The following is a 27,480-nucleotide window of genomic DNA, read 5'->3' as shown; positions in this document are numbered from 1 at the left end:
CCTTCAGAAGCTAAGTAATTAGTGAATATTGTTCAAGTTAAATTGGTAAAGATTAACTTCTCTCGTTTTTTACCCTCCCCATACCTATCTGGTAGTCAGAGTCCGTGTATACTTCCCACGCATCCCCCCCGCAATTGCGCGTTCTCACATACCTCAAGGGTCCAAAATGCGTTATCGAGACGTCCCCATCCAGCCGTCTGCTGAATCAAAACGCTCTTAACAAAGAGGCTACCTCCCTGGCTTTGCATGTGTCCACGATTCGACCCCCTGGCGACAGAATCTTTTTCGCTAGTTCCCCGTTTTTGTTTTTTTTTTCTTAGTGAACCGGCTCTTAAAATGGTCAAAACACACACAACACTAGCGGTATCGCCTTTATTTGGTAGGTTTCTTAATGTACAAATTTGTTTCTCTTTTCCCCGCTGTTCGTACACAATTGAGCGCTAACTGCTGGATGATAATTGCCCTTAAAACGTATTGAGTTTGTGTAATGATAAATTTATCAACTGTGATTAATGTTATTTTATTTTATAAAGAATAAGATCGATTAAAAGAGTTTAAGTCTTTGAGATTAAAAAAATTTGATAATTCAAACAAATTTTTATAACTTATAATTTGTTGTAGAATTTTATAATCTTTTACTACTCTTTATTTCTTTTATTAAAATAACAATTATTAGTTTATGACCAACCTCATTATGTAACAACTAAGAATTAAAACATACTGTTCTGATAATTATCCCATGAATTCAAATTAAAAAAATAAAATTCCATAGAACCGGTCCGGTTAAGACTTCTCCCTCGACCTCCCATTATGAATTCCTCTTTGTATCTGTTTATAGTTAAACAATAATCAAGCGGCGATTAGAGCTCGTGTGCATTTTTAATATTTTTTTTCGAAATAAAAAGTGATTTATTTACTCGGTTATGAAATGTAAATATTAGTATCGTTTTTTTATTTTAAAATTTTGTTTAGCGAGAAAATGTGATGTGTATGGTGCATTTAAATTATTCGATTAGGTTTGCTACTTGTACTTGGCCTGGCCTGGGTACGAATGCCATGGTTCCCTGAGTCAGGGAAGGGCAACATGTCATTTAACTCAATTTAGAATATGATTAGGAGGCTTTACCGTTAAAAATTGTTTTTTCATGACGAAAATGAATATCATGCGAACATGCGTGTTATGTAAGTATGTTGTTTTATGTTAGTGTTGTTATTCGTTTAATCCGTTTATAGTGTATGTGAAACCATATGAGTAGGTATCGTGGCCATTGTTTTAGGTATTTATTATTTTTTTTTCTAAAGTGATTTATAATTTTTTTATTTTGTAGATTGAGATCTGTTCTGTGTTGCTGTTGTATTTTTATATCGAATGTTGTTCCGTTTTTCGTGTAGGACTGGATTTCTTGTTTTTAATGAATATAAAAATAAAATTATCTCTGAACTACACTTTGGTTATTAATAAGATATTACCGAATTTTTATGTTAAATTTTAATTGTGATTTTATCTGACTACAGATAACTTTGTGGTCATATGATATATCTTTATTTTTCTAACGTTTTCAAAAATGTTAGGTTATGTCTTAACCTAACATTACAAATTTCGGAGTTGTATTATTAGTGTGTGTCTTTCTTCACTTTGATTAGTTTTTGTGTAATTTGATGCAAACTAATTACTTTTCTTTTATAAAATTTAATTTTCTATAATGCTGGTCATTATGGCAGCATGAAAGGTTACTTTGCTATGAAGCTGATATAATTTCATATGAAATTATATGAATTTATATAATTTTAAGTTTTTTATTTATAGTTTTATAAAGGTACTATTTAGGTTTAGTCAAATTGTAAAATACCCTGTTTAATATTTTCTCTAAACTTTTAGCATTGTGTTCCATTTTTGTTAATTACTAAAATGGAAGCTTTTACCTACTAGTTAGTTCATTAAAACCAAACAAATTTTAATACTTGTAATGTGGCAGTTCAAGGTGTTTTGTGGAATGTTCAAAGTAAATAAGATTGGTAATTTGTAAATAATTCTACAAACAACACTTAAATTTACAACTGAAAATAGTTAGTAAAATGTTAATATTATATAATTAGATTTATAAAAACAGTATTTCACATTTATTTTATTTCATGTGAGAGAAAGGGAAAATATTTGGAAATAGGAATTTTTTTAAACATTGCACAGATTGTCAGCCGGAGGGAAGCATGTAAGTATTGCACTGCTTCAGCTAAGAAGGAATACATTGTTTATCAGTGTTATATTTGACTCATTGTTCATTATGAGAAATATAATTAACTTAAAGATCATAATTCCATATAATAAATATTATTAGTTACATTAGTGTTTAAAATAATGTAAGTAACTATAATAATAATGTAAGTAATTAATTAATTACTAATTATAATTAATATTAATTAATTACTAATTATAATTAATTTATATTATTGTTTCAAACAAATTTTGCATCTAATACCTACATAATTTACTGTAACAAATTATTTTATAATAAACTATAATTGATTTGTATTATTGTTTCAAACAAATCATACATCTAATACCTACATAAATCTACTGTTGAAAATTGTTCTATAATAAACTATAATAGTTTTTGTAGTAGATTTACTACAATTGAGGAAAATTCATTTATCTTAAATATCCCTATTACAGTTGTTACTATTACAAAGGATATATTACAGTGAATAACATTCATCCATATTACTGATTGAAACAATAAGCTATTAGATTTTTAAAACAATGTATTATTCCAAACAATAGTTGATCATATCTTGACACAACGCACACAGTCACATAGTGTATTAGATTCATGTCTCATGTGAATAATTGCTGGAAATGAAAATTCTATAAATATATTTTTGAGTTTATTGAAAGCATGATTGTAATTTTATACACAACCACATTTATGAGTTTCTATCGTAAAACTGTTTATTTACTGTTAAGACAAGTTATTTTGATAAGATGGTTTTTTTAACACCTATTATTGAAATGGTCCGATACTTAGAGTAATATGTATTTTTTTTATTATTGTAACTACATATTTTAAAGAATTATTTTACTTAGGTTCAAATTTGAATATACCAAAAGTGGGCAAAAAAGAGTATTTCTTTGATTTTCTGCAAATGTAAATAACAAATTTTATATAGAAGAAACATATTCTTAATAAAATATAATATAGAACAGAACAGCCTTAAGTTTGATATTTGTTATGGTTTTTCTGACTATTAATTTAAACATATAACAGCTCAGCTGTGAAGCTTTATTCTGTTAGCCAGCTATAAAAGTGTCATTTTAAAGTATATTACTGCCACATACACTGACTGTATGGTGGATATGGTGTAATTAGCAAAAGTGGGAATCTGCAATAATCTTTTTCAATTTTGTCAACTAGTTATAACTATGGTTTTTTAAGGTGCATTAATTCTAATTTACCTATCATTCAGAAGCCAATGGTGACAAAAATTAATAAAAAATATGTAGTGAAAGTTACGGCAAAAATGATTTGCACCAAGAGCCATCTTAATAAGTATGAATCACATTTTAGAGTATACACATTTAGTAGAGCATCACATTTTATAAATATACATAATTATAAGACAAAAGTAATTTATACTGGTAAAATAATACTTAAAAATGATTTTAAAAATGTAGTTAGGTTTTCATAAAAATTTAACTTTTTAGAAATAAAAACAATCACTAGACAAATGGTTGAAAGTGAAAAGTGACTGCTTTGAAAAAAGGTTATACACTTTTAGAGAGGATCTAGTAAACAAGAACACACATACATTGCTCCCATCATTTAATTTAAGAAAGCCTGTTTGTTTATCATAATGATCTAGTTGAGCAGCTAGTATAGCTGTCATGTGTATTCTGTGACTTAGTGAATGTGTTATTAATAATAACTAATACTAATTAATAATAACACACTAGTATAATATGTTGATATTTTTCTAGGATATGTTGTTACTGCACATTAGAGGATATGGGTCAAATTTTTTTTTAATGTCACTACTTTATGTATGTGTTTGCAGAATGTTGTACATTATACTGAGTGTGCTGTCATTCAACAGTAGAGCAGCAGAAGCGGTTAGCTATAGCATTGTTGCTGTTTCATGAGGCACCTGTTTTGGTTTGTGTAATATATATTTATAATAAGTATTGCCAGTAACAATTTTGTAAAGCTGTAGCATAGATGATGAGCCACAACATGGGAGGAATGGCGCCCTACGTGAGGTAACTTGTTATTTTATTTTAATATTTTATTAATTTGGCATGTTATCTATCGAGATTATCTCATTCGAAGCGTTTCATGAGCTTAATAGGCTATTTTATAGTGTGAAAAATAATGTCACAATTATTTATATCTGCATAGATTATGGGTTTTAAAAGCGATTTGCATTAATCTGACAAAAAAATAATGTATTATTTATCCAGAAACCCCTGAAAAAAATTCATTTTCTTTAGCTGGTGCCATGTGATCGAAAACGGTCTGGATTGGCTGAATTTATAATGACATCACACATCAGTAAATATGTCTGTCATTAATTGCTGTCCCTTTGCGTTCCTCGGTGTTTGTGATTTTGAAACTATTAATTATTATAATATATGATATTTTACGATTTCTGTATTACATTTTTGTATTTTATTCAATCATAGAGAGCAATTTCGTGAAAGCAGACAGCCTAAATTTGATGCATTATGATCAGAATTTTCTTTAAAAATAATCCCGATTTTTATGCTACTGAGCTTAGAAATGTGAAAACAGTAATGTTTTCAATAATTTCAATTAACAATTCATTTCAGGAATGGTTGACCTGAGTTTGATCAAGACTACACATTTACTGGTACAGTTATATTACTTAAGTCGCTAATGACTTTAGTTGTTGATATGACTATATGAAAAAAGATTCTTGAGATTAGAAAATATATCGGTCATTTTACATATAAAATAACATGATCTTGGTTAACCTGAGAGCAGTAGTGCACCTAAATGACCAGGTGTGCGTGACTCAGGACTCCCCATATGTAAGACAACATTGAATTGTAACCTCAAACAGATTGGTAAAATAGACTATCCATAATCTAAATATTATGTCTTTCTCATGAAATACTCATTAATAATAATATGTTTACTTACATTAAAGTGGTCTTCACAGAAGAAAACAGTTGAATTATTCACTATAGCATCAGGATTTCTGTGAGCAAGTTGTAACCATCTTTTGCGCATTTTGGCATATTTTAGAACACATACAAATAGTTTTTCCGGTGTCTTTATTGACATATTTGTGCATACTGGCACTACACACCATTTGTAACTCATTTTCTTGGGTAAATCACAGTAAAAAATAACACACAACAGAATGCTAACTCAACTTGTGACTTTTGATGTTTATTTACTGATTTATGATGTCACTGAAGTTAGTGCGACGCCGTCTTGCTAAAGATAGTGTTTAGGTTGCTATTTAAATAGCGCATTTTTATTTGTCATTTTTTGAAGAAATGCAAAAAAGAATTAAAAGTAACCACTTTTTATGGGCTTGATAAGCACCACTAAATATCTGAGATAGTTTCCAGAAACCAGTCAAATAGCCTATGTAATTCTGTAACCTTCCTTCAGTACCCAAATGAAATACCAATTTGAAAACCCCATTGCGCCCTATGTGAGGTACTTGTTTTTTTTCATATTAATTTTGTTCTGTTATCTATTATGATTACCTCATTCAAACTGTTTCATGAGCTTAATTGTAATTCTTGTAACCTTCCTCGTGTACCCAAATGAAATAGCAATTTGAAAATCCCATTGAACATTTACGTGTTTGAAATTACATTGCAGTTTCCTCTTTCAAGTCATATGTTTGGAAATGCTTTATTTTTTTAGTTAAAGCTTGCAAATTATATTTATGTCAGTTAGGAAAGTCAAACAAACATGATCTCAAAACTAATAGGATATAACCTGAACACAGTGAAGAAACATGTCGATGCTCTGAAAACAGAAATTCACAGAACTGGTTATCTAGCCTGGTTTAGTTAGAGCTGTTCTGAACTTGATGTTATTGACTGATGTGAGGCAGTTTAATTGTTAGTTTTAACAGTAACAGTAATGGGTCTTGTTGTCACAATTTGTGGCAATTATACAAGGAACTTGCTTCTGATTTTGATGAAATTTGAAATATACCTTATGTAGGACCCAAGTTATTTGATAACAATTGAAATTATTCGTCACAAATGTCTTTCACCCAGTAATGTCCCTTTTAAGTTACACAGTACAATCACCAAAAACTTCATAATTCAGCAATATATAAACGTTTAATATTATTATTTTTGGACAAATAATTTGGTTAAATTTAATTAAGTTAAAAATAAAATTAAATTAAGTTGGTTAAGCTAAGGTGCAAATTAGTTTAAGTGTAATATACCATATTTATGCACTAAATAACTTGTAAGTGAAATTCAATTGAGTTTAGGTCAAGGTTAAGGTTATGTTAGGTAAGGTAAATAACGATTCCATATACTGAACTTGATGCAACATCAATATAACTTAAATTAATGCTTACTAACCCATCTAATTAATCTTAAATGTTATATTGGCTGATTGTATATTAGTTTTTAAATTTTATTAACATTATTTTAACTGTCGGTGGTGAATTTACATATTTGAGAATGTTCATAATTGAGTCCATAGTTATATGTAGTAACCAATAATTTAGTCTGAAAATAATGTATATTACACTTGTATACAGTGCTGAATTACAAAAGTTTTGGTGATAGTCTATGTAACTTGTAAAGGATTTAAATTGGGTGAAAAGCGTTTCTGCCAAATAATTTTAATTGTAACAAATAACTTAGGTAATAAAAAAGGTATATTACAAATTTCATTAAAATCAGAGTGAGGGAGTCGCCTCTGATTATTGGCTAAATTGGGCAATAATTGTACATAATTATCCAATTTGTGTGAATGAACAAAACCAAATATGATGAATCCATTGATTTGAAAATTGAGTTTGATTTTTTATATGATTACATTGATTTTTTTATTTGAGTTAGAAGTTACATGTTAAGCTTGCTATTTTGATGTGTTAATGCATGATTTTTGTAATAAAGTGGAACACAGTAGACTTATTAATTAAAAGAGCATTTTAAAATAATTTTTTATATAATGATTGCTTATTATTATTATGATGGTCTTTGAGATGTTCCTGGAGATAGATTTTTAGTGATTTTTCTTGGCACTTGGTGCTTCTTTTTGAGCTTAATGTATGTTTTTGTGTGTTAGCAATATACAGTTATATTATTATTAATTAATAATTACAATTATTGTAAGTAATAATTTGTGCTTTGTGTGAGGCATGTTTTTAAAGTAAGTACCATTTTGAAATTCCATCGCTGCAGTTGGCATTCCACAGATGCGCACTGTGTACCTGCATCTGTTGGCAAGATGCCATTACGAAAATATTTGACTGTGTTTAGGATTGTGAATATTTAAAATGCCTCTGCTGATTGAGAATTCTGCCAACTGTGAAATACATGGTGTGATTTGTTTTCTTAGTGCTAAAGATGTGAAAATGGCTGAAATTCATTGGCAGATTAGTGAAGTTTATGGAGAAAATATTATGAGCTATGGAATGGTGTGATAATGGGTTAGAGCTTTTAAAGATGGCTGCCAGAATGTTCATGATGAAGAATGGAATGGATGACCTTCTGTCATTACTGAAAATTTGGGGCAGAAAGTTGATGAAAAAGTGAGAGAGAACAGACGCTTTATGATTTCTTTGCTAACTGAAGGGTTTCTTCAAATTTCAAGAAGTGTTGTATGAAATTGTGACCGAATGCTTAAATTATCGAAAATTGTGATCGTGTTGTAGTGCTTATTATGTCAGGTGGCAGATTTCTATGACAATGATGTTTAAAAATAATATTAGTAATATTAGTGGAAATTATGTAGAAAAGTGGATTTATGTGTAGGCTTTTATGTAAAAATAAAACTTTTAAGAGAATAGCATACTTATTTTTCTTTTTAATTTCAAAACTGTACTTACTTGCCTTGTTCAAAAACATGCCTTGTATATGTATGTTTTTTGTGATTTTGTGTTTAAAGTACGATGTCTATTTGCCATATGGCATCACTCTTTTGTGTTTCTATTTTCTTATTTTAATATATATTTTTTGCCATTTTTTACTTCTTCCCATTTTACTATTTTTAATAGTCATTTCACTTGTTTTGTTCATTCTTTTATTGTGTTTTTAGCTGTCTACCCTTTTAATTCACCATGTGATAGTTGCTTGTAGGTAGCATCAGCTTTCCCTCAGAAGTGCTTGCTTTTTTTCTGTTTCCTTGTTCTATAGTGGTCTTGTGTCTAACCTATAAATCTACCATGTGTTTATAGGTTAGGTTCCCAATCATCTAGAATTCCCTTTGCTAGATTGCAGTCTAACAGGGTCCCTGCACCAGTCACCTACTCTTACTCTGTCTATTTCTTTAGGTCTTTATTTATTTATATGTGTTCTTTATTAAATTCCTTTTATTATTATGATTTTGCATTTAACGATGCTTGTATGATGCAATATACTGTTTATGTTTTTAACTGAAGTTTGATTAAATCCATAATCTAATTAGTAAACTTTATTAATAATATATAAATTGATAATTTTTTTAATATAATTGATTAATTGTGAGTTAGTTTGATTGATTGATTTTTAAATTTCTTTTTTAATTAGAAGTATAATTTTCTGTTTTGATTAGTATTATAATTTGATGATTTTTTATTATAATTTATAGATTTTATAACATTTTTTTGACAAAGGCAGGTCTTTTCAGGGTTTGTCCTTAGATTCGATTTTATATGTCCATTCTGGTTATTGTTTCAGTAGCTGTCACGCTGGGCAGTTCTGACTCTTGTTCCCTCTGTTGTCTTCCATTTTATGGCAAGCAGAAGAATTTCTGTTCACCCAATGTATTTCTGTTCTCCCTGCCAAGGGCCAAAGTGACTGATCCATGCTGAGCGGCGCAAGACTTCAGCAGAACTAAGCTCACAGCAGCCCACCACAATCTACATCTTCGTTGTTGTAATGCTGTAATTGTGGAGCTAGGTTGAGCTTCTGTGAGCAGCAGAAGAGAGATTAGCACTCCCTATCTGCATGGAGAATTGTTGTTGCTTTTGTTGCCACCGCTGCTGCTGCTTATTGCTTGCTATAAATATTTAATAAAATATTTGTTTTTAATTTATATTGCTTTTTCGTTTAAAATTTTGTGTAACTGATTTCTACACCCATCTTTGTCTGCTTTTTTTTGCATATCAATGTTTTTCTACCCTTCTTTTGTTGTTCCTTTTGGTTATATGCTGCTGCTTACTAAACTTCTTTTCTACACTTTTATGTTTATATCTCTTCTAACATTTCAAAAAAGTTAAACATTTTCTATAATTAACTTTAGGACAGCACTTAAATGCTTGTGGTTTTCTGGTGATACCACCCTCTGGTTGATTGTCCATGAAAAATAAATATGCTCCTCCAGATTTTATTTCTACTTGTTAATGAAGTTACTTTGTTTTATTCTTAAAAATACATTTTTTCTTTTTTAGCATGGCTAGGGGTCGCAATCAGATGTACTATACTCAGTGTTCTGCTCCTGATATGCCACCTAATATGCAGCGTCCATGTTTCCCAGATGATAAGCTCAACTGTGGGTGAGTTTTTAATATAATTTTTTTTCTAATTAAGAAACATGTAGTTACAGTTTTTCATTCACTATTGATTTAAAGTGGGTGCAGTTGTTGGTAATAATTTATTTGAAAAGTATTTCAATTTTGTTATACAAATGGTTCACTAATAAAAGTTGCAAATTACTCATATTATGTTTCTTTCATTGTTATACTTTTTTTATACTTTCATTGTTATACTTTTGTCTATTTTCTTGTGATGTGCAAATACTTTAATACTTATTTCTCAGGTTTTTTGTTATTTATTTTTAATCTTTGAGCTGTTTTTTATATTATAATTACTTAAAATTGTAATGGATTATATTGGGCCCACATTGTAATGCCTGGAAAGTAAGATAAATAATTTGGTTTTTTATAACAATAATTAAGCTTAGTTATATCAGGAAATATTGTTTTTTTAAGTTTACATTTTAGAAGTTTCTGCTTATAAAGTTAGATCTTTAATGTGTTGAAAATGTTACTTTGTTTTGTTGAAATTTATAACTTAATTTGTACAGGATGGTTGGTGGTATTGCAGAATTTAAGCCCCCTATAATGTCAAATATTGAGCCTCCACCTCCAAAAAAGAAGCGGAGAGCATCAAACAACGTGACAGCTAATCAAGCACCACCACCTCCAGTCATGCAGGATTTACTACCTCCTCCATTAACTGGTTTGTTTATTATTATTTTTTTAATTTTATCAATATTATTTTAATTGCCAATGATGAATTTACATTTTCAATAATCAATTTTTTTTAAATTGATCATTTACTATTATTGAAATAAACTACATCAACCTTTACAAGAAAATGGTAGCATCTTGGTTGTTTGTTCAGAAGGTCTCTGGTTTGAAATTCTGTTTCTTCTAGTGCTTATTTTACTAGTACTTTTAAGCACTTTTCATATGCTGTAGCAGTGGTCCCCCACCTTTAGTCTATTGTGAGCAAATTTTAACATTTTAGGCGAACCACACAGAACTACTACTGATCTTTTTTTTTGTTGATAAAATCAGCAATAATAGGTAAAAGAATATAATATTACACTATTACTGTGCGTTACTTCTACTTCTTTCTTCTTCTGTCTAGCCTCCAGAACTGCCATATGGTATTATTTCAAAGGATGAAGTAAATTAGGTTTAGTCTTGTAGTCTCAGGTCAACCAATTCGTATAAAAGTACAAATTACTACTGCTAATGTACTAAAAATTAAATACAATACAGGACAACCAAAACATATCAATGTGAAGACTGATTGCCATTCCATGTCTTCGCCCAGTTCATTGTACTCTGGCACAGACTGTTGCAGCAAGAGTCATACAGCTATTCAAATGTTCATTTATTATTCTGGATTTGAACTTTGATTTTAAAAGTTTCATTGTTGAAAAGCCACTTACACAGAGGTAAGTTGATCCAAAGCAGGAGTGTAACCTTTGAAAAGTTTTCTTTACAAGTATGGGTATTTCTTGTCATCAACAAGTGTTCAAAAATCAGTTGTGATACTCTGGTTTTTAATTGAAGGTCAGATTAATAATCAATTATTTCCATATTTAAAATACTGACATTTTTATTCAAGTGTTATTATCAAAAATGGATTTAGAATGAGTGAAATGATTGGATGAATTTTGCAAAAATCAGACAATCCTAATTTCAAGATTTTTAAGTTCAGCAAGATTTTCAGAATATTTATCTTATTCAATTTCCTTATATTTATTAATTTAGTTCTCTAAATTTGGAATGTGGCTCATGTTACATTCTTTAATTTGGGATATACCACAAATTTAATTTTTGTCTGAAATGCATTTACACTTCTTATTAATTCAAAAAACAGTTCTTTGTTCTCCTGAAATTCAAGTTTGAGTTTATTCATTTTGATTGTTATAGCTGTAAGAAATTATAAATCTAAACCAGTTATGATCATTCAATTCTTCTTAAGTTTCGTTTCTGGATTCTACAACAGTTTTATTTCTGGAAGAAGCTCTACAAATCAGAAATTTTCCCTTAGTAGGCCATATAAGTTCAGAATGTAACATTAAAGTTCTGTATGCAGTATCAAGTTCATTAATCAGTATTTTTTAATTATCTGTTGTGAGTGGTCTAGCTTGAAGAGAATTGACAATTTTTAGAAAAACTTTTATGACATATTCATTATGCAACACTTTTTTACAAAATGCCTGCTGATGAATGATGTAGTGAGCATGAAAGAAATTTGGAAACTCAGAATTATTCTTACATAATGTGATGAAGCCAACATGAGAACTAATCATGGCAGGTGCTCTGTCAGTTGTTATGAACACAAGTTTTTGAAGGAGCAGATTTATTTATTTAATGTAGTTTTTAATTATTTGGTATATCTCCTTTCTACATATACTTGCTTGTATTGGCAAAACTGAGAGTATATCTTCTTTCATTGAGCAATCGTTAAAGACTTTATAAAAGTATTTATTCGAGCAATTTGGCAGATAGTGATGTTGATTCATCACATTGTAAACTTAAAAAATCTGATTTGGACGCCATATGACTTCCTTGTATGCCTATTAAATTACATACACACATTTTTTTTACAATCAGAGGTTAATAATTATTAATAAAACAATATGTTTAAATTTAAAGAAAAAAAAAGTTAAAAAAATTTGTTTACATTCAGAGGTTAATAATTAATTATTAGTCTGTATATTTAGATTAAAAAAAAAAAAAAAAAGGTTAAAAAGAAAAAAGAAAATGAAGTCTTATTTGAACCGATGTGCATTCCCCTTGTACGATCCAAATATTTCATTAATTAAAATTTTATTTTGCCTTAACTCTGGAACCAATCAAAATAAGTACCACTTATGATATATTGTTGAAAAGCTCTCAATCAGGGCTGATTACTGCAGTTAAGAAATAGTCCAAAATCTAATTTTTTTGAATTTTGGGCTTTATGGACACTTTTAGTCCAGTTGATTGCAATCAAAAGGAGAGGAGGTGCAGAATTAGATGTTACAACAGTCTTAAATTAAAATGTCAACATTCTACGACTAATCGTTTTTGAGTACATCTGTATGACTTCTCTATATGGTGAGGTCTACAGACGTCACGCCGAAACTAGTCAAAATGGATTCAAGGATAGTCAAAATTGATATTTCTGTTGAAATCTGAAAACCAAAATTTTTCACGTACAAGGAAGTAAAAAAATGTATTTTTCTAAAGTTTTTATTTGTTATTTGATATTTTCAGACATTGCTTCTATTCTATGAGTGACTGAATTTCCTGACAATAAACATCTTCAGTAGTTGACGTAATTTCCTTCTTATTTTTAAATTCTTGAAAGAATGTTTCTGATGCAGCAAACATTGCTTCTTTAATTGTTTGTTGCTGTCATCAAGGGGTTTTTTGTTCATTGCAAGTGTATGGGCAGTTTTAAATGAAGTAATTATAGCAGCTCATGATTTAGTTATGACTCAGTAAATTAATATTGTTGGGCAACTAATGTGGTTTTCAGTTCTTTCACTTTAGATTTTGTTAAACTGCTTTTAATAGGATATTCAGTATCATACATTTAATGAACTGTGAAATGTTGTTCTACGTTGGACTTTTTCCAAGAGCACTGTTGAACTGCAAACAAAACAAATACATCTGTTCCTAAAATAAAAAAAAAATATTTCTCTTCCCTATCTTCTTGAAAAATGTGTTTGTTTTTCTTTTTCTGTGGCTCATATTCAGACATGTAAAGGTAACTATCTATCATAAGATAGATTTCATTTTTAGTAAACCCTTAAAATAAATCAAATAAATATATTATATCTGGTTGAAACCATGAGTCAGTTAACACACAAATTCAAAGTTTGCTCCATGTAAATATGGATACACATTAAATGTTATGAAAATAAAAACATACAACCACTCTAAAAAATATACATACAACACACTCACAGTGAACCGATATAACTTGCTACATTATTGCGACGGTGAGAGCTGGATGGTGTCAGTAGATGTGCAATGTCAAGTGTGAATCATTCAAGGCTAGCCGATTTTTGGGTGTGACATATGGGCGGAAAGGGATGTATGTCCTAAACAGCCATAAATAAAAATTACATATATTGAAAACTAATTTCTATGTAAAAATAATAAAAACTATTTTATTTTTTATAAACATGATGAATCTGAATACATGAGCCACATTAAACCAGTACCACGAGCCAACCAGTAGTCATGAGCAACATGTTGCTTGCAAGCTGTGGGATGGGCATCACCATGTAATAGAATGGATGATCATCGTTTTGAAAATAATGTTTGTCTTATTAAACATGATGTAGTATCAGTGAATATAATCTCTTTGAAGAGGTCATCTTTTGCCATCTGCATTTGCAACGCCCGGTTTATTCATGGATTTTTCATGTGGTATAGTCATGCCTTACAAAGGCTTTGTAAAGGTTTGCCAGGCGCTCTCTTTTTATTTATATTAGGTGATATTTTGAAGGAGATTTAAACTAGCACCAAATAATTGTAAAATTTTGAGAGAAAATGTAGCAGAAATTATTACTGTCTCAATTTCTTATATCTGTTCTGTTTATATTTAAATTTTAAATTGCTTTTCAGTCAATTTTTTATGAGCACCTATACAATCCTACTATAATTGCTTGGCGGATGCTCGTGTGGTACAAGATAATATTCTTTCAGCCTCTGCAAAGCACAGAGAAACACTCTTACCATTAATTTTTTTACTTCTACAAAACGCTTTTGGGCCTAAAAGCCCATCCTCAGTAATATCTTTTATAAATTCTTAAACTGTTTACAATTTACACAACAACTCTTATTAGCTTTTGACATTTTGTAAAAATTGTTTTGTTAAAAATAAAAATAAATTTAAAAACATTTTAAAATGAACAAATATTTGTTCAGTAACTGAACAAATATATGTTCAGTAAAGAATGAAAAAATATTACAATAACTATTAATTTATCGTATCTTATTTTTGTATACCAACTTAAATAATTTTAAAAAGAATGTCCCCCATCAAATTCTTTTTGCAGATTTATAAGGCTGAATTCATGTTTATATCTATTTATATACAATATTTCTAAAATTTCTAATTTTTTATTACCATTTTCATTTTCAATATTTACTTTTTTAATTTCCAAATTGTCTTCTTAACTAGTTATATTAGGATTATTATTTATAAAATGTTCAGCAACATTTCAGAAACCCATCTTTATATTTTTAAATGATCTAAAATGTTCATTAAATCTATTTTTAAATGATGTATTTCTTTTACCAAATATATATTTTCACAATTGTTGCATTTAATTTTATAAATACTGGAAGAATCATATTTATTTTTTACTGTTTCATTATTATAAAATTTTAAATGTTTTATTATATGATTAGCAGGTTATATTTTTTGTCATTGTATGCATCAATTAAGTTTTCTATAATTTTATTTGTATAAGAGTATTTTGCATAAACATTTTCAGTATTTTTATTGTCATTTATCGTTAATAATATAGTAATATTTGTATTATTGAAAAATTCTGAATTATATTTTTTATGTATATTATCAATCAGTGATAATAAATCAATATTATCAATCAGTGACAAAAATATCAATTTTTTATAGCTATATTCTTTATACTATTTATTTCGTGTACAATTCCTGTTTATCGTTTATGTATTTTATTGCTCTGTTTATCATGTTCTTATAAATTAACCTTTTGGGACCAAGGATGATGAGAATTCCTAATTGTAATTCATTTGAGGTAGGTTTTTATACATTTTAATATTTGCATCTACATCATTTATTTTTCTGTTATTTCCATTTCTTACATAAATTTTAAAGTTTTATGATACAAATTTAATTTATTTAAAATTACTTCATGTTCATTATTTATAACTGGTTCATATATACACACAACAAAATTTTACGTACGTGTTTTATGCCATATACTATTCTCCTTTCAAATTCCTGCAGATAAGGGAAACCCCATGGGTAAAACATTTCTTTTGTGTATAACAGGTTCCATTAAATTCAAAATAATTCTGCTTACATATATTTCTAATTAATTTATAATATTTATAAATTTTTGGTCTTCACCTGCTTTTATTAATTTATTTTTTATTATTGAGATTCTATATCAATGGGTATATTTGGGTACATATTAGTTATATCAGATCTAATCATTTTAGTTTCATTATTAATAATTTTTAACTTATTTAATTTATTAATTCATACTCATTTTATATTATATTTATATTCTAAATTTATCTTTGATCTAGTTACTTTATCAATAATTTTAGTAATAGTATGTCTTGGGGCTGTTTTGAAATTAATTAATGTTCTCATAGGTATACCTTCTTTATTTAATTTTAGGAAACTAAGTTTTGGGGCATAAGGTATACGAGGTACGACAATAAAGTAATAAGACTGATGTGGAAAAAATGTTGCTTACCGATTTAGTCATGTTTAGTGTTGTCTCCTTCAAAGTAGTTCCTCTCTGATTGCACACACTTATTCCAGCGCTTCTGCCATTGATGGTAACATTTCTGGAACTCATCTTCTGTAATATCCTCCAAGACCCTCGTCACACCTTTTTGGACATCTAGTGTTTGAAAGTGGTGTCCCTTGATTGCCATTTTGACTCTTGGAAATAGAAAAAAGTCGCATGGAGCGATATCTGGTGAATAAGGTGGCTGTGGTAGTACTGAAATTTGTTTTGAGGTTAAAAATTGCTGTACTGACAGAGCAGTATGGGATGGCGCATTATCGTGATGCAGAATCAAATTATCAGCAATGTTGGCACGGACACGAAGAACTCGTTAACGAAGTCTTTCTAAAATCTCTTTGTAGAAATATTGGTTAACTGTTTGTCCAGGAGGCACCCACTCTTTATGAACAATTCCCTTGGAATCGAAGAAGCACACAAGCATGCATTTCACTTTTGACTTTGACATGCAAGCTTTTTTTGGTCTAGGTGATCCCTTTGAGCACCATTGCGAACTTTGGCGTTTTGTCTCTGGATCATATTGAAAAAATCAACCTTCATCACCAGTGATAACACGGCTCAACAAATCTGGATTGATTTCCATTTGCTCTAACAGATCGGCTGCCACATTTTCCCGTGTTTCACGCTGTTGTGTGAGATTTTTGGGGACGATTTTTGCACAAATCTTTCTCATACCAAGATCTTCAGTTAATATTAGACGAACCATTTCTCAATTGATGTTGAGTTTTTCTGCAATCATTTTCACGGATAATCTTCGATCAGATCGTACGATTTCACGCACCCTGGTCAAGTTGAGATCTGTCCGTGAGGTTGATGGTCGTCCACTGCGGTCTTCATCTTCAACATTCGTTCTGCCTTCACTAAAAATTTTATGCCACCGAAAAACTTGAGCTCTTGACATAACCTCCTCTCCAAAAGCCTTCTGAAGCTTACCATATGTTGTCGTCGCGTTTTCACCCAATTTAAAGCAAAAAGAAATGGCATACCGTTGCGCAATATTTTGCGGTTTCATTTCTGTGACGAGAGACACAAACATGTGTTCACTTATTACAGCACAACTGAGCAGTTGTATCAATGTCCCGCTTGGACTAGAAGTAGCTTATAGACCAAGGTCAAAGATGGTGTGCCTACGCAAGCTGCAGGGTTGCCACATCTTGCAAAGAAAAATCAGTCTCATTACTTTATTGTCGCACCTCGTATGTGGATATAACTTGCTATGATATTTTAATTTATTATTATAATTAAATATTTCTATATATTTAACTAAGATCTTTTGTAATTCTTAAAAATTTATTTGTTGGGTCATTAATTTTTTTAAAACCATTTTCATTTATATATTTAATTCATTGTATTTATCAGTTGAAATAATAACAGGAGTTTTTGTCATCACTATACAATTATTTTCTTTTAATTTGTGTGTACACACACACACACACACACACACACACACAACCAATTTTGGTTAATACCTTCTATTGAAAGGCATGTTTATACCCCTAGTTTTTTTTCTATATGCTGCACTTGAAAATTTTGTTTTGTCTTTCAGCTTTAATGATAAATTATGTAAATGCTCCAGTTCAGTTGGTGTGCAGTTTTTTGTTGCTAATGTTTTTCTGATGATAATGTTCCTGGATTTTTGTTAACGCTTAAAATAATGTAAAATTATAATGTAAAAATCTGTTTAATATTTCTGCACACAAGTTTTAAGTTTAAATGGTGAATTATCAATCTTGGGTAACCTAGATCTACTATGTTATAAACAAGAAATGGCTAATTTATTAAGAAACAACATTTTTTCCAGAAAAAGAAAATTGTTAAATGAATCAAGATATGGTCTGCTTAATAATAATGGTAGTCACGCTAAATAAATAATTGTTCTGATTATTTATTTATTTAAAAAAATTTAACCACTGTTAAAATTTAATTAACAATTTAGTTTTAAGTCATGACATAGAGGATTTATTGCTGTATTCAATGCATTTTAACGTAAATGAAATTAGAAATACAGATAGAACATTTTTTAAATTTAAGAAAAATATCTACCTATAATGAATTTAATGGTTCCTTCCTCAGCAGTAAATAATTCATAGTCATCCACATCGTTACCTACTTCCACTTCTGCCTGTAATGCAATATCCACTACATAATCTACCATTGATTCTGTTGTCAATTGTGTTAAAATAACAAAAAAAACCATTCCTTTACTTCTTAGTTGTTGCACCCAGGAATTTCTTAATTATATTAAATTATACAGAAATAATAAGATATTAAATAATAAATACAGGAATAAAAGAATATTTTCTTTCTTTTTTATTTCTTTTCTTTTGAACCATCTATAACATGCTCAAGTTTTCTTCTGCACCACTGGCATCTTCAGTCAATATTTCATAAAATAAATTGTTTTATGAGCTTTTAGGAGTTGCAGCTGTATTTCTTCCTTGATTGTACATCAGTAAAATAATTTTTTTTATACCTTTCAGTTACATAAATTTTGTAAGAACAATGTCTACAGTTTTATGTAGGCATACCTATTATAATTTTCTTAAAAATAAGAAAAAAATTCTGGTTTATTATTTATCATAAGTTGCTAACATTGAGCACTAAGAATCTCATACAAATATCACATATTATTTACTTAACTTTGTGGATATGTTGGTGCATTTTCAATAAATAAAATCATATTTCTAGGCAGTTTTACCAGACAAACATTTTCAACACCAGGTAGAAATGTTTATACTTGTACAAATTTTTATCACTTCAGTAAGTTGGTAATGTTTTATTTACAACATTTTGAAAATTTGTGTGTTAAAAAGTTTCTTTTCCAAATAATCCTTTAACACTTCCTTTATTCAGTTTTAAAAATTTTAGTTGTATTTGAATCAGCTGATAGACTTCTTTCTATAATTATTTTGGTATCAAACTTTGTATCTGATTTCTCATCTTCCCATGCCTAACTATCCATAACTAGCTGTGAAGTTGTTATATTTGTTGCTAAAAATTTCTGCATGCTGTTTAAATTTTTCCTGAATAAGAAGGGCATATGGTAAAAATTCCTCTTGTGTTGTATGAACCATACAAATAGCACCTTATTAAGGTTTTCATATTTAAATATTTTAATTTTTTTTCTATTGGATGGTATTATGTTCAAGTTTTTCTTTACTTTTAATACAGTTTTTGTTAAATGTTTCCAGATAAGTGGAGCTATTTTATGTGTGTGTGTTTGTGTAAAAAAATTTGAATATCTTTAAGATATGTTTGTTGCCTGAAATTGTTTTAAATAATTACTGAAGTTTTGTTGTATTTTTTTCAGGTTATGGAGATACAATTGTGGCTTCAAATCCATTTGATGATTCCCCACCACAGATGGCTCCTTCTCATGTTAATATGAATAATATGAATAGCATGAACAGTATGAATAGCATGAATAATATGAACAGTATGACTAATATCAATAGTATGAATAATATGAATCATATGCAACAGCATATGCGGCACATGCCATGCAGTCCACAGCATATGATGCATATGGGTGGTCCTTCACCTTGTCAGATGGGTGGATCACCGCTTAATTGCGGTCCTCCGATGGGTAGTCCGATGTCATGTGTTGGTGGTCCTGGTGGTATGAACTGTGGACCAGGTATGGGTAGCCCAATTGGACCTAATAGGAGTCCTTTAATGTGCCCACCTGGTGGTGGGATGATGAGCTGCGGCCCGCCTGCTAGCAGTCCAATGAACCCTTCTGTTGGTAGCCCACTAATGAATGCAATGAGTGGCCCACCTTCAGGTTAGTGATAAATAAATCTAATAATAAGCATAATACTTTTAATCCATTTACTCTTTTATAGATATACAACATGTCTTAGAAAGGTAACACTTTTCTGTTTAGTTATTGTAATAGTAAGTTAACTTTATCTTTGATGCTGTACTTTATCTTAGAAGAAATACCTTTTTTTCTGTAAATTACTACCATAACTTTTAGTTTTATACATAAAACACACATAAACACACAATTAAGCCATTGCTGTCCTTGAAGGAGTTAAAAAAATACTTTTACAGACACTGTTTTCATAAATTGTTAGGCTACATGTTTGTTGTATATATACTGTATTAAAAAAGCATTTCTCAAATGACTTTAAAATATAATTAACTTTAAAAAGTTGAGTATAAGAAGTAAATTTTAAAATTTTGAAACGGCAGAAAAATAAAAGTGAATGCGTTAGTATACAGTAGATACTTATAATCGTTCGTAGTGATTACTTAATCATTCGTAAAAAATTTAATTGCATATTTTTTCATATTATCTCTTATAATTATCATATTGAACTTTTTCTCCACTTCCATATAAGTTTGCTAACCTCTGAAAAAATATTCATAAAATTTATTAATTTAAATCTGTCTTGCTATATGTATTGGGAACAAATTCCCATCAACTGGTTTGAATATATTAATTCATTGTACAGTTTGTTTGTTAAAATAGCCTCCTAAAAGATTTATTTATTTATACATAATATCCACATAGATGAATATAAAAAACCTTAACTGATGGTGATGTAATTGTTCCAGATGTTGTTCTATAACAGCAACTAATTCACAAATATTTGTATTTTATCTTTGTCTTTGTTGCGACTGAATATGAAAATAATAATTTAATAATTCAGTTTAATTACTAATTGATTAAAGAAGCTCATTTTAATTTAATTAGCTTGTCTTTAGGCTTGAATCCTGTTTTATTGTGGTGCTAAAATGATATATCATTGAAAAAACTAGCTGAAAAGATTTATATCCAGAATCAATTAAAACTCTCATTTTCTTATCATAACTCTAATAGTCACAGGTGAGTTTTGTTGCACTTTAATATTTGTACTTTAAAAGAGTGCTTGAATAAATGGTGACTTGCTGCACATCGGCAACACCTGGACTCATATCTTTCCCAGTATTATAGAACTTTTCATTTGAAGTTTGTATTTGTCATTTGTTTCTTTTGATTACTTATTGTATGATAAATTAATAGAAATTTTTAATGAAAATTCATTGAATTAATTTAAAGGTAAGGTTATTATTATAATATAGTTTTTCCATTAATAATAATTTCCTTAACACAGTGATTGTTGTATTAGGGTAAAAAAATTATATTATAATGTCCTATACAATATGGGCTATGTGATGTGATAATACTACATTTCACATGCTTATTCAGCTTTACAATGTTTTGACATCCTTATTCTGCAACCTTTTAAAAAATTGTCATTTGAAGATCAAATTTTATGCATGATTGTTTGGTGAAAATCAATTAAGAAACTGTTGATAACAAACTTCGATTTATCAAAGATACACTGTAATGTCATGGGACTCCTCTTGCAGAAAGGTTTGCCGAGAGGAAGTGGTCTTCTACCAATTGTGGTTGGGACATATGAGAGTTACTCATGGGTTTTTGATGTCGGGAGAAAATGCTCCATTATGAATACAATGCGACAGCTGCTTGACTATGTGCCACTTCCTTGTAGATTGCATAAGGCTGCGTCTTAAATATAAATTACCCAGAAACATTCAACAAAACCTGGGCAATGATAAGGAAATTATCGATCAGGTATTTTTTCTTAAGGTCATCTGTTTATACTCTGATACTTGATTTACTGTAGTGTGTATTGGCTCTTCATACTAGTTGCCATATAGCAGTTGCAAGCTTTATTGTTCTGATTAAAAAGTAAAATGTGATATCTGCTTGTTTATTGTAACAAACGTGTTGTGTCTGAGCGATAACGCCGAAGCGTTTCTTGCTTAGAAAAAAAACCCTCCCAAAAAAAAAGTTAAGAAGAGTTTAATTTTCTTTTTTTGGCAATAATGATGGAAGTACCTCTTTGTAAATCCATTTTGTAAATTTTATTGCCCTTAGTTTTATTGGATTGCATTACCAATTCTAATTGGATGATTGTATACAACAGTACAGATTTTGGTGGAAGACTCTCTCTAAAGAAATAGATTTGATGTTACAATGTACATTGTGTGTATCTTAAATGTAAAATTCTTCTTTACAGAGTTATTTTCTTTCTCGTATACTATGATGTAACCTATGTCATCAACCAGCAGTTGGTAGTCAATAACAGATATTTTTTTGTAAATCAACAAGTTTTGAAGAGGGAGTCCTGCTGAAAAAGACAAAGACTGGGAAGGATTTTTGTAGAAAAACAGTTCTGGCTGGAATTGTCCTAAATAAATGTGTGAATTTATGATAATCCTGCAAGTGAACTTGATGTTAGTAGTGATCTCTTTTGAGATGACTACGATACTGACTCAGATTTTTATATCTTAAATGTCTCAGATTTAAAAATTTATATGCTGTAGTTGGTGATTTGGTTGTGTTACAGGATAACATCTCAGTACCAGGTGATAATGCTCCATGATTAGTTATTCTCAAACCATGCCAGTGCAAATATATTACGAGTGCTTTTTTTCTTGCAATTTTCTGTAACTCAGGAGGTAAAAAGGAATTTATTACTGCATTATTTCTCATTTTAATGAAGACATGGGAAATGTTAGGCATTTAGACCAAATGGTATACTCAGCTGTATAGAAATTGTGAAATAGTAAAAGAAAAGTCAAGTGAACTGAGACAAACATTTCTGAAATTCAGAAATTTGCAACAATAATGGTGACTCTGGGCTTCTCTCTGGTATCTAAAATACTTATGAATTGGTCAGAAAATTTTAATGCGAGAATAAATTTACAAAATCAGTATTGTCATGTGATTGATCTTTGCTCTTCTGAAATTTTTGCACTTGAAGCAAAGAAAAATAGTAAAACATCTTCAATATATGATGAATGATTTGAATAGCTTATTTCAAAAACCATTTCAGATTGTGAGGAGCATAGTCTTCGATAAGATGATTGACAACATATTCCAAAGAAGGCACACACACATGTGTGGTGTCAAGCTAAACAGGTTTTGTAATTATATTATGATATGTAAATTTTACAAGAGGTTCTTTTTTTGTTAATTTTAAAGATTTGTGTATAAATTGTTATGTAAAAACAAACTAACAAAGCAACAGTTGAAAAACAATAAAAAATTGATAAAATAAACCAATTCCTTAGGTGTTGGAAGTCACCAATGTTGCTTCAACCTTTGCTAACTATTTATAAATGACTTATCTACTGGATCCAACACATTGTGTAGTAGAGCATGCTAGCTTGTCCCATAATACTGCATACTTCTCTACTACCCTCCAGTGGATTATGATGTAGATAATTGGATATTGTAAACCTTGCTGTAGCAGTGAATGTTTCAATCGCCTTAAAAATTTGTTTAATACCATTATTCACAGTCACAATCAGAAACTAGATAGAGGAAGAAACATTAGTAATATGTGACAGTAAGTTTATGTGCAACCACTGAACAGCATATTTGCAACAGCTGCTGCCATCTACTTGCATAATATGTAAACATGTTTACATAAGAGCTTTTATTAGTGCAGTGGTAAAATAATCTTTCAAATCTCAGAATTTTATTAATGGTTGCTGAGTTTTTAATTAGACCTTCATTGTAATTATATTAGATCAGTATATTCACTTCTGATGGGAACTTTGTTTCTGAAACAAGTCAACATATTAAAATAAAAAAAAATAGAAATTAAAACGTCTTGATTTAAATTAAACATTTATAAATTTAGTAAAAATCAATGTAAATTATAAAAGAATGAAATTTTATAAAATTTTCGGAGTTTTACAGTTTCAGTGATTGTACCTTTGTTAAGGGATTGATCCATTTCAGATCACCCAAAGTTGTGGAAAAAATTTATTTACTGTTTATCATGGTCATAAGCATTTAGGGAGTTGAAAAGGAGGTAATTTTATTTTTAGTTATTTTCATATTTTTTAGTGGCTATTTTATTGGAGCATCAACCAATTTTGTACTTACTGAGATTTTTGAAAATTTAATTACTTTTTTTCTTTTTTTTTTAAGTTAAAAACCCACATTAATTTTCTTGAAACATTTATTTTATGTCCAGAGCATATTTTTTCTGTACTTAAGAAAGTAGCTCAGAATAATAATAGTAAATATAAGGTAAGAGCACAAAATATCAAATTTGTATTTGATATTTTGAGTTAAAAGTAGACCAATCTTTTAACTCTTTTCTATTGAGGCTTTATATGAGACTACTTCCTGAAAAAGCCTAAGACCTGGGAATTATGTTATTACTGTTTTGTAGCCTTTCATGCATTATAATTTGTGTAAAATCAGCTATATTTGAATTGAAATAATTCAAATGCGACATACCACAAAATGTCAAATTTTCAGAAAACCAACTTTATGTGTAGCAGTAATTTATTAAAATTTGAAACGCTGAGGCTTAGCTAAAGTATGTAAGTGGAGAATGCATTTGAAATATGATGAAATCACATTTATATTGTACTACTAAAATTTGATTATTAACATACAAGTTAAAATCACACAATTAAGAGTTTATAAAATATGAATTGAAATATATTCAGAATCAAAAACCATTAACATTATATTTTTTGTGACTGCTTAAGTTGTAATTTAAGTAAATATATTTGTTTATATACACAAATTTTGTAAACATTGAAGTTGCACTGGTAGAAGTTGTGAATTCTATTGGCATTATTCTCTTAGTGCCATACTAATTGGTAGTCAGCCTCTGACATCTTTGCAAGTATGAAATAAAGTTCTTGGGTTATGGGGTTGAAATGTGCATTGGCAAGTTTTTTCTTTGCACTTGTGTTCTCTATTTTCAAATACTGTTTAACATGAACACAGGTTATGATTTCATTGTTGTAACTCCAGAATGTATCATACTTGGGAATAAATGAAGTACTGCAATAACTGAACTTACTACCTTTGTAATTCATATTCAAATAGATTATACAAATGTATGTATTTTGTAATACATATATTTTAATTAAATATTATAAATTACAATGTAATACCCAATTTCTGTTTGGTTAGATTAGCAGTCTATGACAAAGACCTTACTTGAGAATTTTCTTAAGTATCAAATCTCTTCTCCAACTTCATGTGTTTGCTTGTATCTCTTCTGTCTGATCCTGAGGTATTGTCTCAGGAAAGTACATACGTGTCTTCTAGTGTTAGAATCTGGCCACTGTATGGCCCACTGCAGGCTTCTCTTAGAGCCCAGCTCTTTTTATTGGTAGCAATCATATTTCAAATCTGTGCTGTTTTTATATATATCATTGATCAAATTTTACTACATAAAAATTGGTTTTCTGAAAATTTAAGATTTTTCTAATGCGCTAAGTTATTTAACTTTGAATATAGCTGATTTTACACAAATTACATCTACTCTGAGACTTAAAAAAAAATAAGAACATGACTACCAAGCCTCAGATGTTTTTAGAAAGTAGTCTTATATGAAGTTTCTATAAAAAAAAAAAAAAAAAAAATTAAAGGTGAATATTTTCCCCAAAAATATTTGGTTCCAAAGTTGAGATTTTGTAACTCAAAATTATTTTGATAACTTAAAATTTCAGTTAGTTTTTTAGTCATTTCCTTCAGTGTAAACCAAAGTATACTCTAGAATAAACTATAGTGTGTTTTTGCAGATTAATGTGGTCTTTGTTTAAACGTGATATGTTTAAAAACATACAAGTTTCTACAAATCTTAAAAATTGGCAAAATTTGTCTTATAAAAATATGACAGATACAGAATGCCCACTCCAAAAACTATGAAACACTAAAAAATAATTTTTTTTTTCAACATCAAATGTGGAAAGACTGACAAAAAATAATTAAATTTTATCAGCTACATTTTAATCTTGTACTGGATGATTTTGTAGGGATTGACCCAAGAGATATGCTAAATATTAATGGTTATGTATTTCAGAACAGAGGTTTATACATGTATAAAGTATTTGAAAAAAATCTTTCTTGGTAAAGATGTTTAGTAGACATAGAACTAGTTGCATTCATATAAACAATTTTGATATTAGTAAAGAGGCCGTAAACATTAAATAGAAAGGTAAAATGGTAACTAGTAAGGTGCTCTTCAAGTTATAGACTAAGTAACTTTTCCTGAATGGATAGGATTCCTAAGAACAATTGAATGGCCACCATGTTCATGTGATTTATTTGTATATTTTGGGAATTGTGAAGGTATTTTCTTGAAATCCAGATAATGTGAAATGCTTCAAGCTGTCAGCTGAAAACACAGTTGACTTTATAAATTGGGATGATTTATTGTCTTGTAACATCATTAGGAAAAATGTGTATACTTTAATGGTTAAAATAAAAAAAAAAATTTTTAATTGTGTAATTTTTATTTCACTGACAGCCTGCCTACCCAGTATGATGATTTTTAAAGGAATATAATTTATTTATTATATTAGGCATTTCTACTTTGAATAAATATGTATAAAAAAAACATAAGTATGTAATAATAAAATATACAAACATTGGTTGTATACTTAACAAATCTTTTTTTTTTAATATTATAATAATATAGCAAGTTGCTACTTTATCAAGTCGATTGATTTATATTTTGGTTTAAATGATTTGTTAGTGTTTTATATCCAGTTGAATATATGTGATTCCATGATTACGTTTATTCATGAATACATTTTATTTTTATCCATGAATAAATATTATACATTATTAATTAGTACTGGCAGTTGAACAATAAGTAATGTAACTGGTACTCCTTACTGGAAACCAATAATAAAATGTTAAATTTGTAAATAGTACCCATAGTGATGCATTCCATTTCAAAGATGAGTTTTCTGTTATAGATAATTAGTGTAAGATGTGTTATAAAATAATTATTTGCCTTTGTAATAAATATCATATGATTTATTATTAATGCTATGTTTTCGGTTACACTATGATTATCCTTGATATTTTTACTAATATTTGATTAATAACATTTTATTTTATTTCTTGAAAATAATTGATGAATGAAGATAAGTAGGTGCTTCCAACCATTAATTTCATAAATATTAAATTAGTGATATCATCTGATCAATAGGTTGCCATAATTTTTTATCATTTTTTAAGATTAAATTTGTATTATTTAAAAATGTCCTAACAGACCTACTCATAGGGCAGATCACCCACTATTGCCCCACTATTTGCCGATCCATAACTGTTTATAATACCCTTAATTCATATTCTAATAATAATTTTATTTATTATTTTAAAATTGGGGATAAGACTTTAAAATACTTTTATTTTCATGATGTTATTTTAATAATACTCTTGCTGATTGGTTATGAAAATCTCATTGCTCATAATAATTGTTGAATAAAGCATAAAATAAAG

At 29.0% G+C, this 27,480-nt stretch overlaps 1 protein-coding gene across 1 annotated transcript in view; it reads left to right on the top strand.

Moving 5' to 3' along the window:
• Positions 1–860: 860 nt before the first annotated feature.
• The window catches only part of LOC142322080 (uncharacterized), a 57,296-nt gene continuing 30,676 nt past the window's right edge, over positions 861–27,480 (top strand). Inside the window, exons 1-5 of the mRNA XM_075360736.1 lie at positions 861–1,182; positions 4,051–4,252; positions 9,598–9,702; positions 10,233–10,387; positions 19,501–19,974. Of these exons, the coding sequence (XP_075216851.1) occupies positions 4,212–4,252; positions 9,598–9,702; positions 10,233–10,387; positions 19,501–19,974 (775 nt within the window). The 5' untranslated portion in view covers positions 861–1,182; positions 4,051–4,211. The remainder of the gene's footprint in view (positions 1,183–4,050; positions 4,253–9,597; positions 9,703–10,232; positions 10,388–19,500; positions 19,975–27,480) is intronic.

Source organism: Lycorma delicatula, chromosome 1, assembly GCF_047948215.1.
Source record: "Lycorma delicatula isolate Av1 chromosome 1, ASM4794821v1, whole genome shotgun sequence".
Lineage (NCBI taxonomy): Eukaryota > Metazoa > Arthropoda > Insecta > Hemiptera > Fulgoridae > Lycorma > Lycorma delicatula.
The sequence above is the reverse complement of the archived record's forward strand: the minus strand, read 5'-3'. Positions and strand labels throughout refer to the sequence as shown.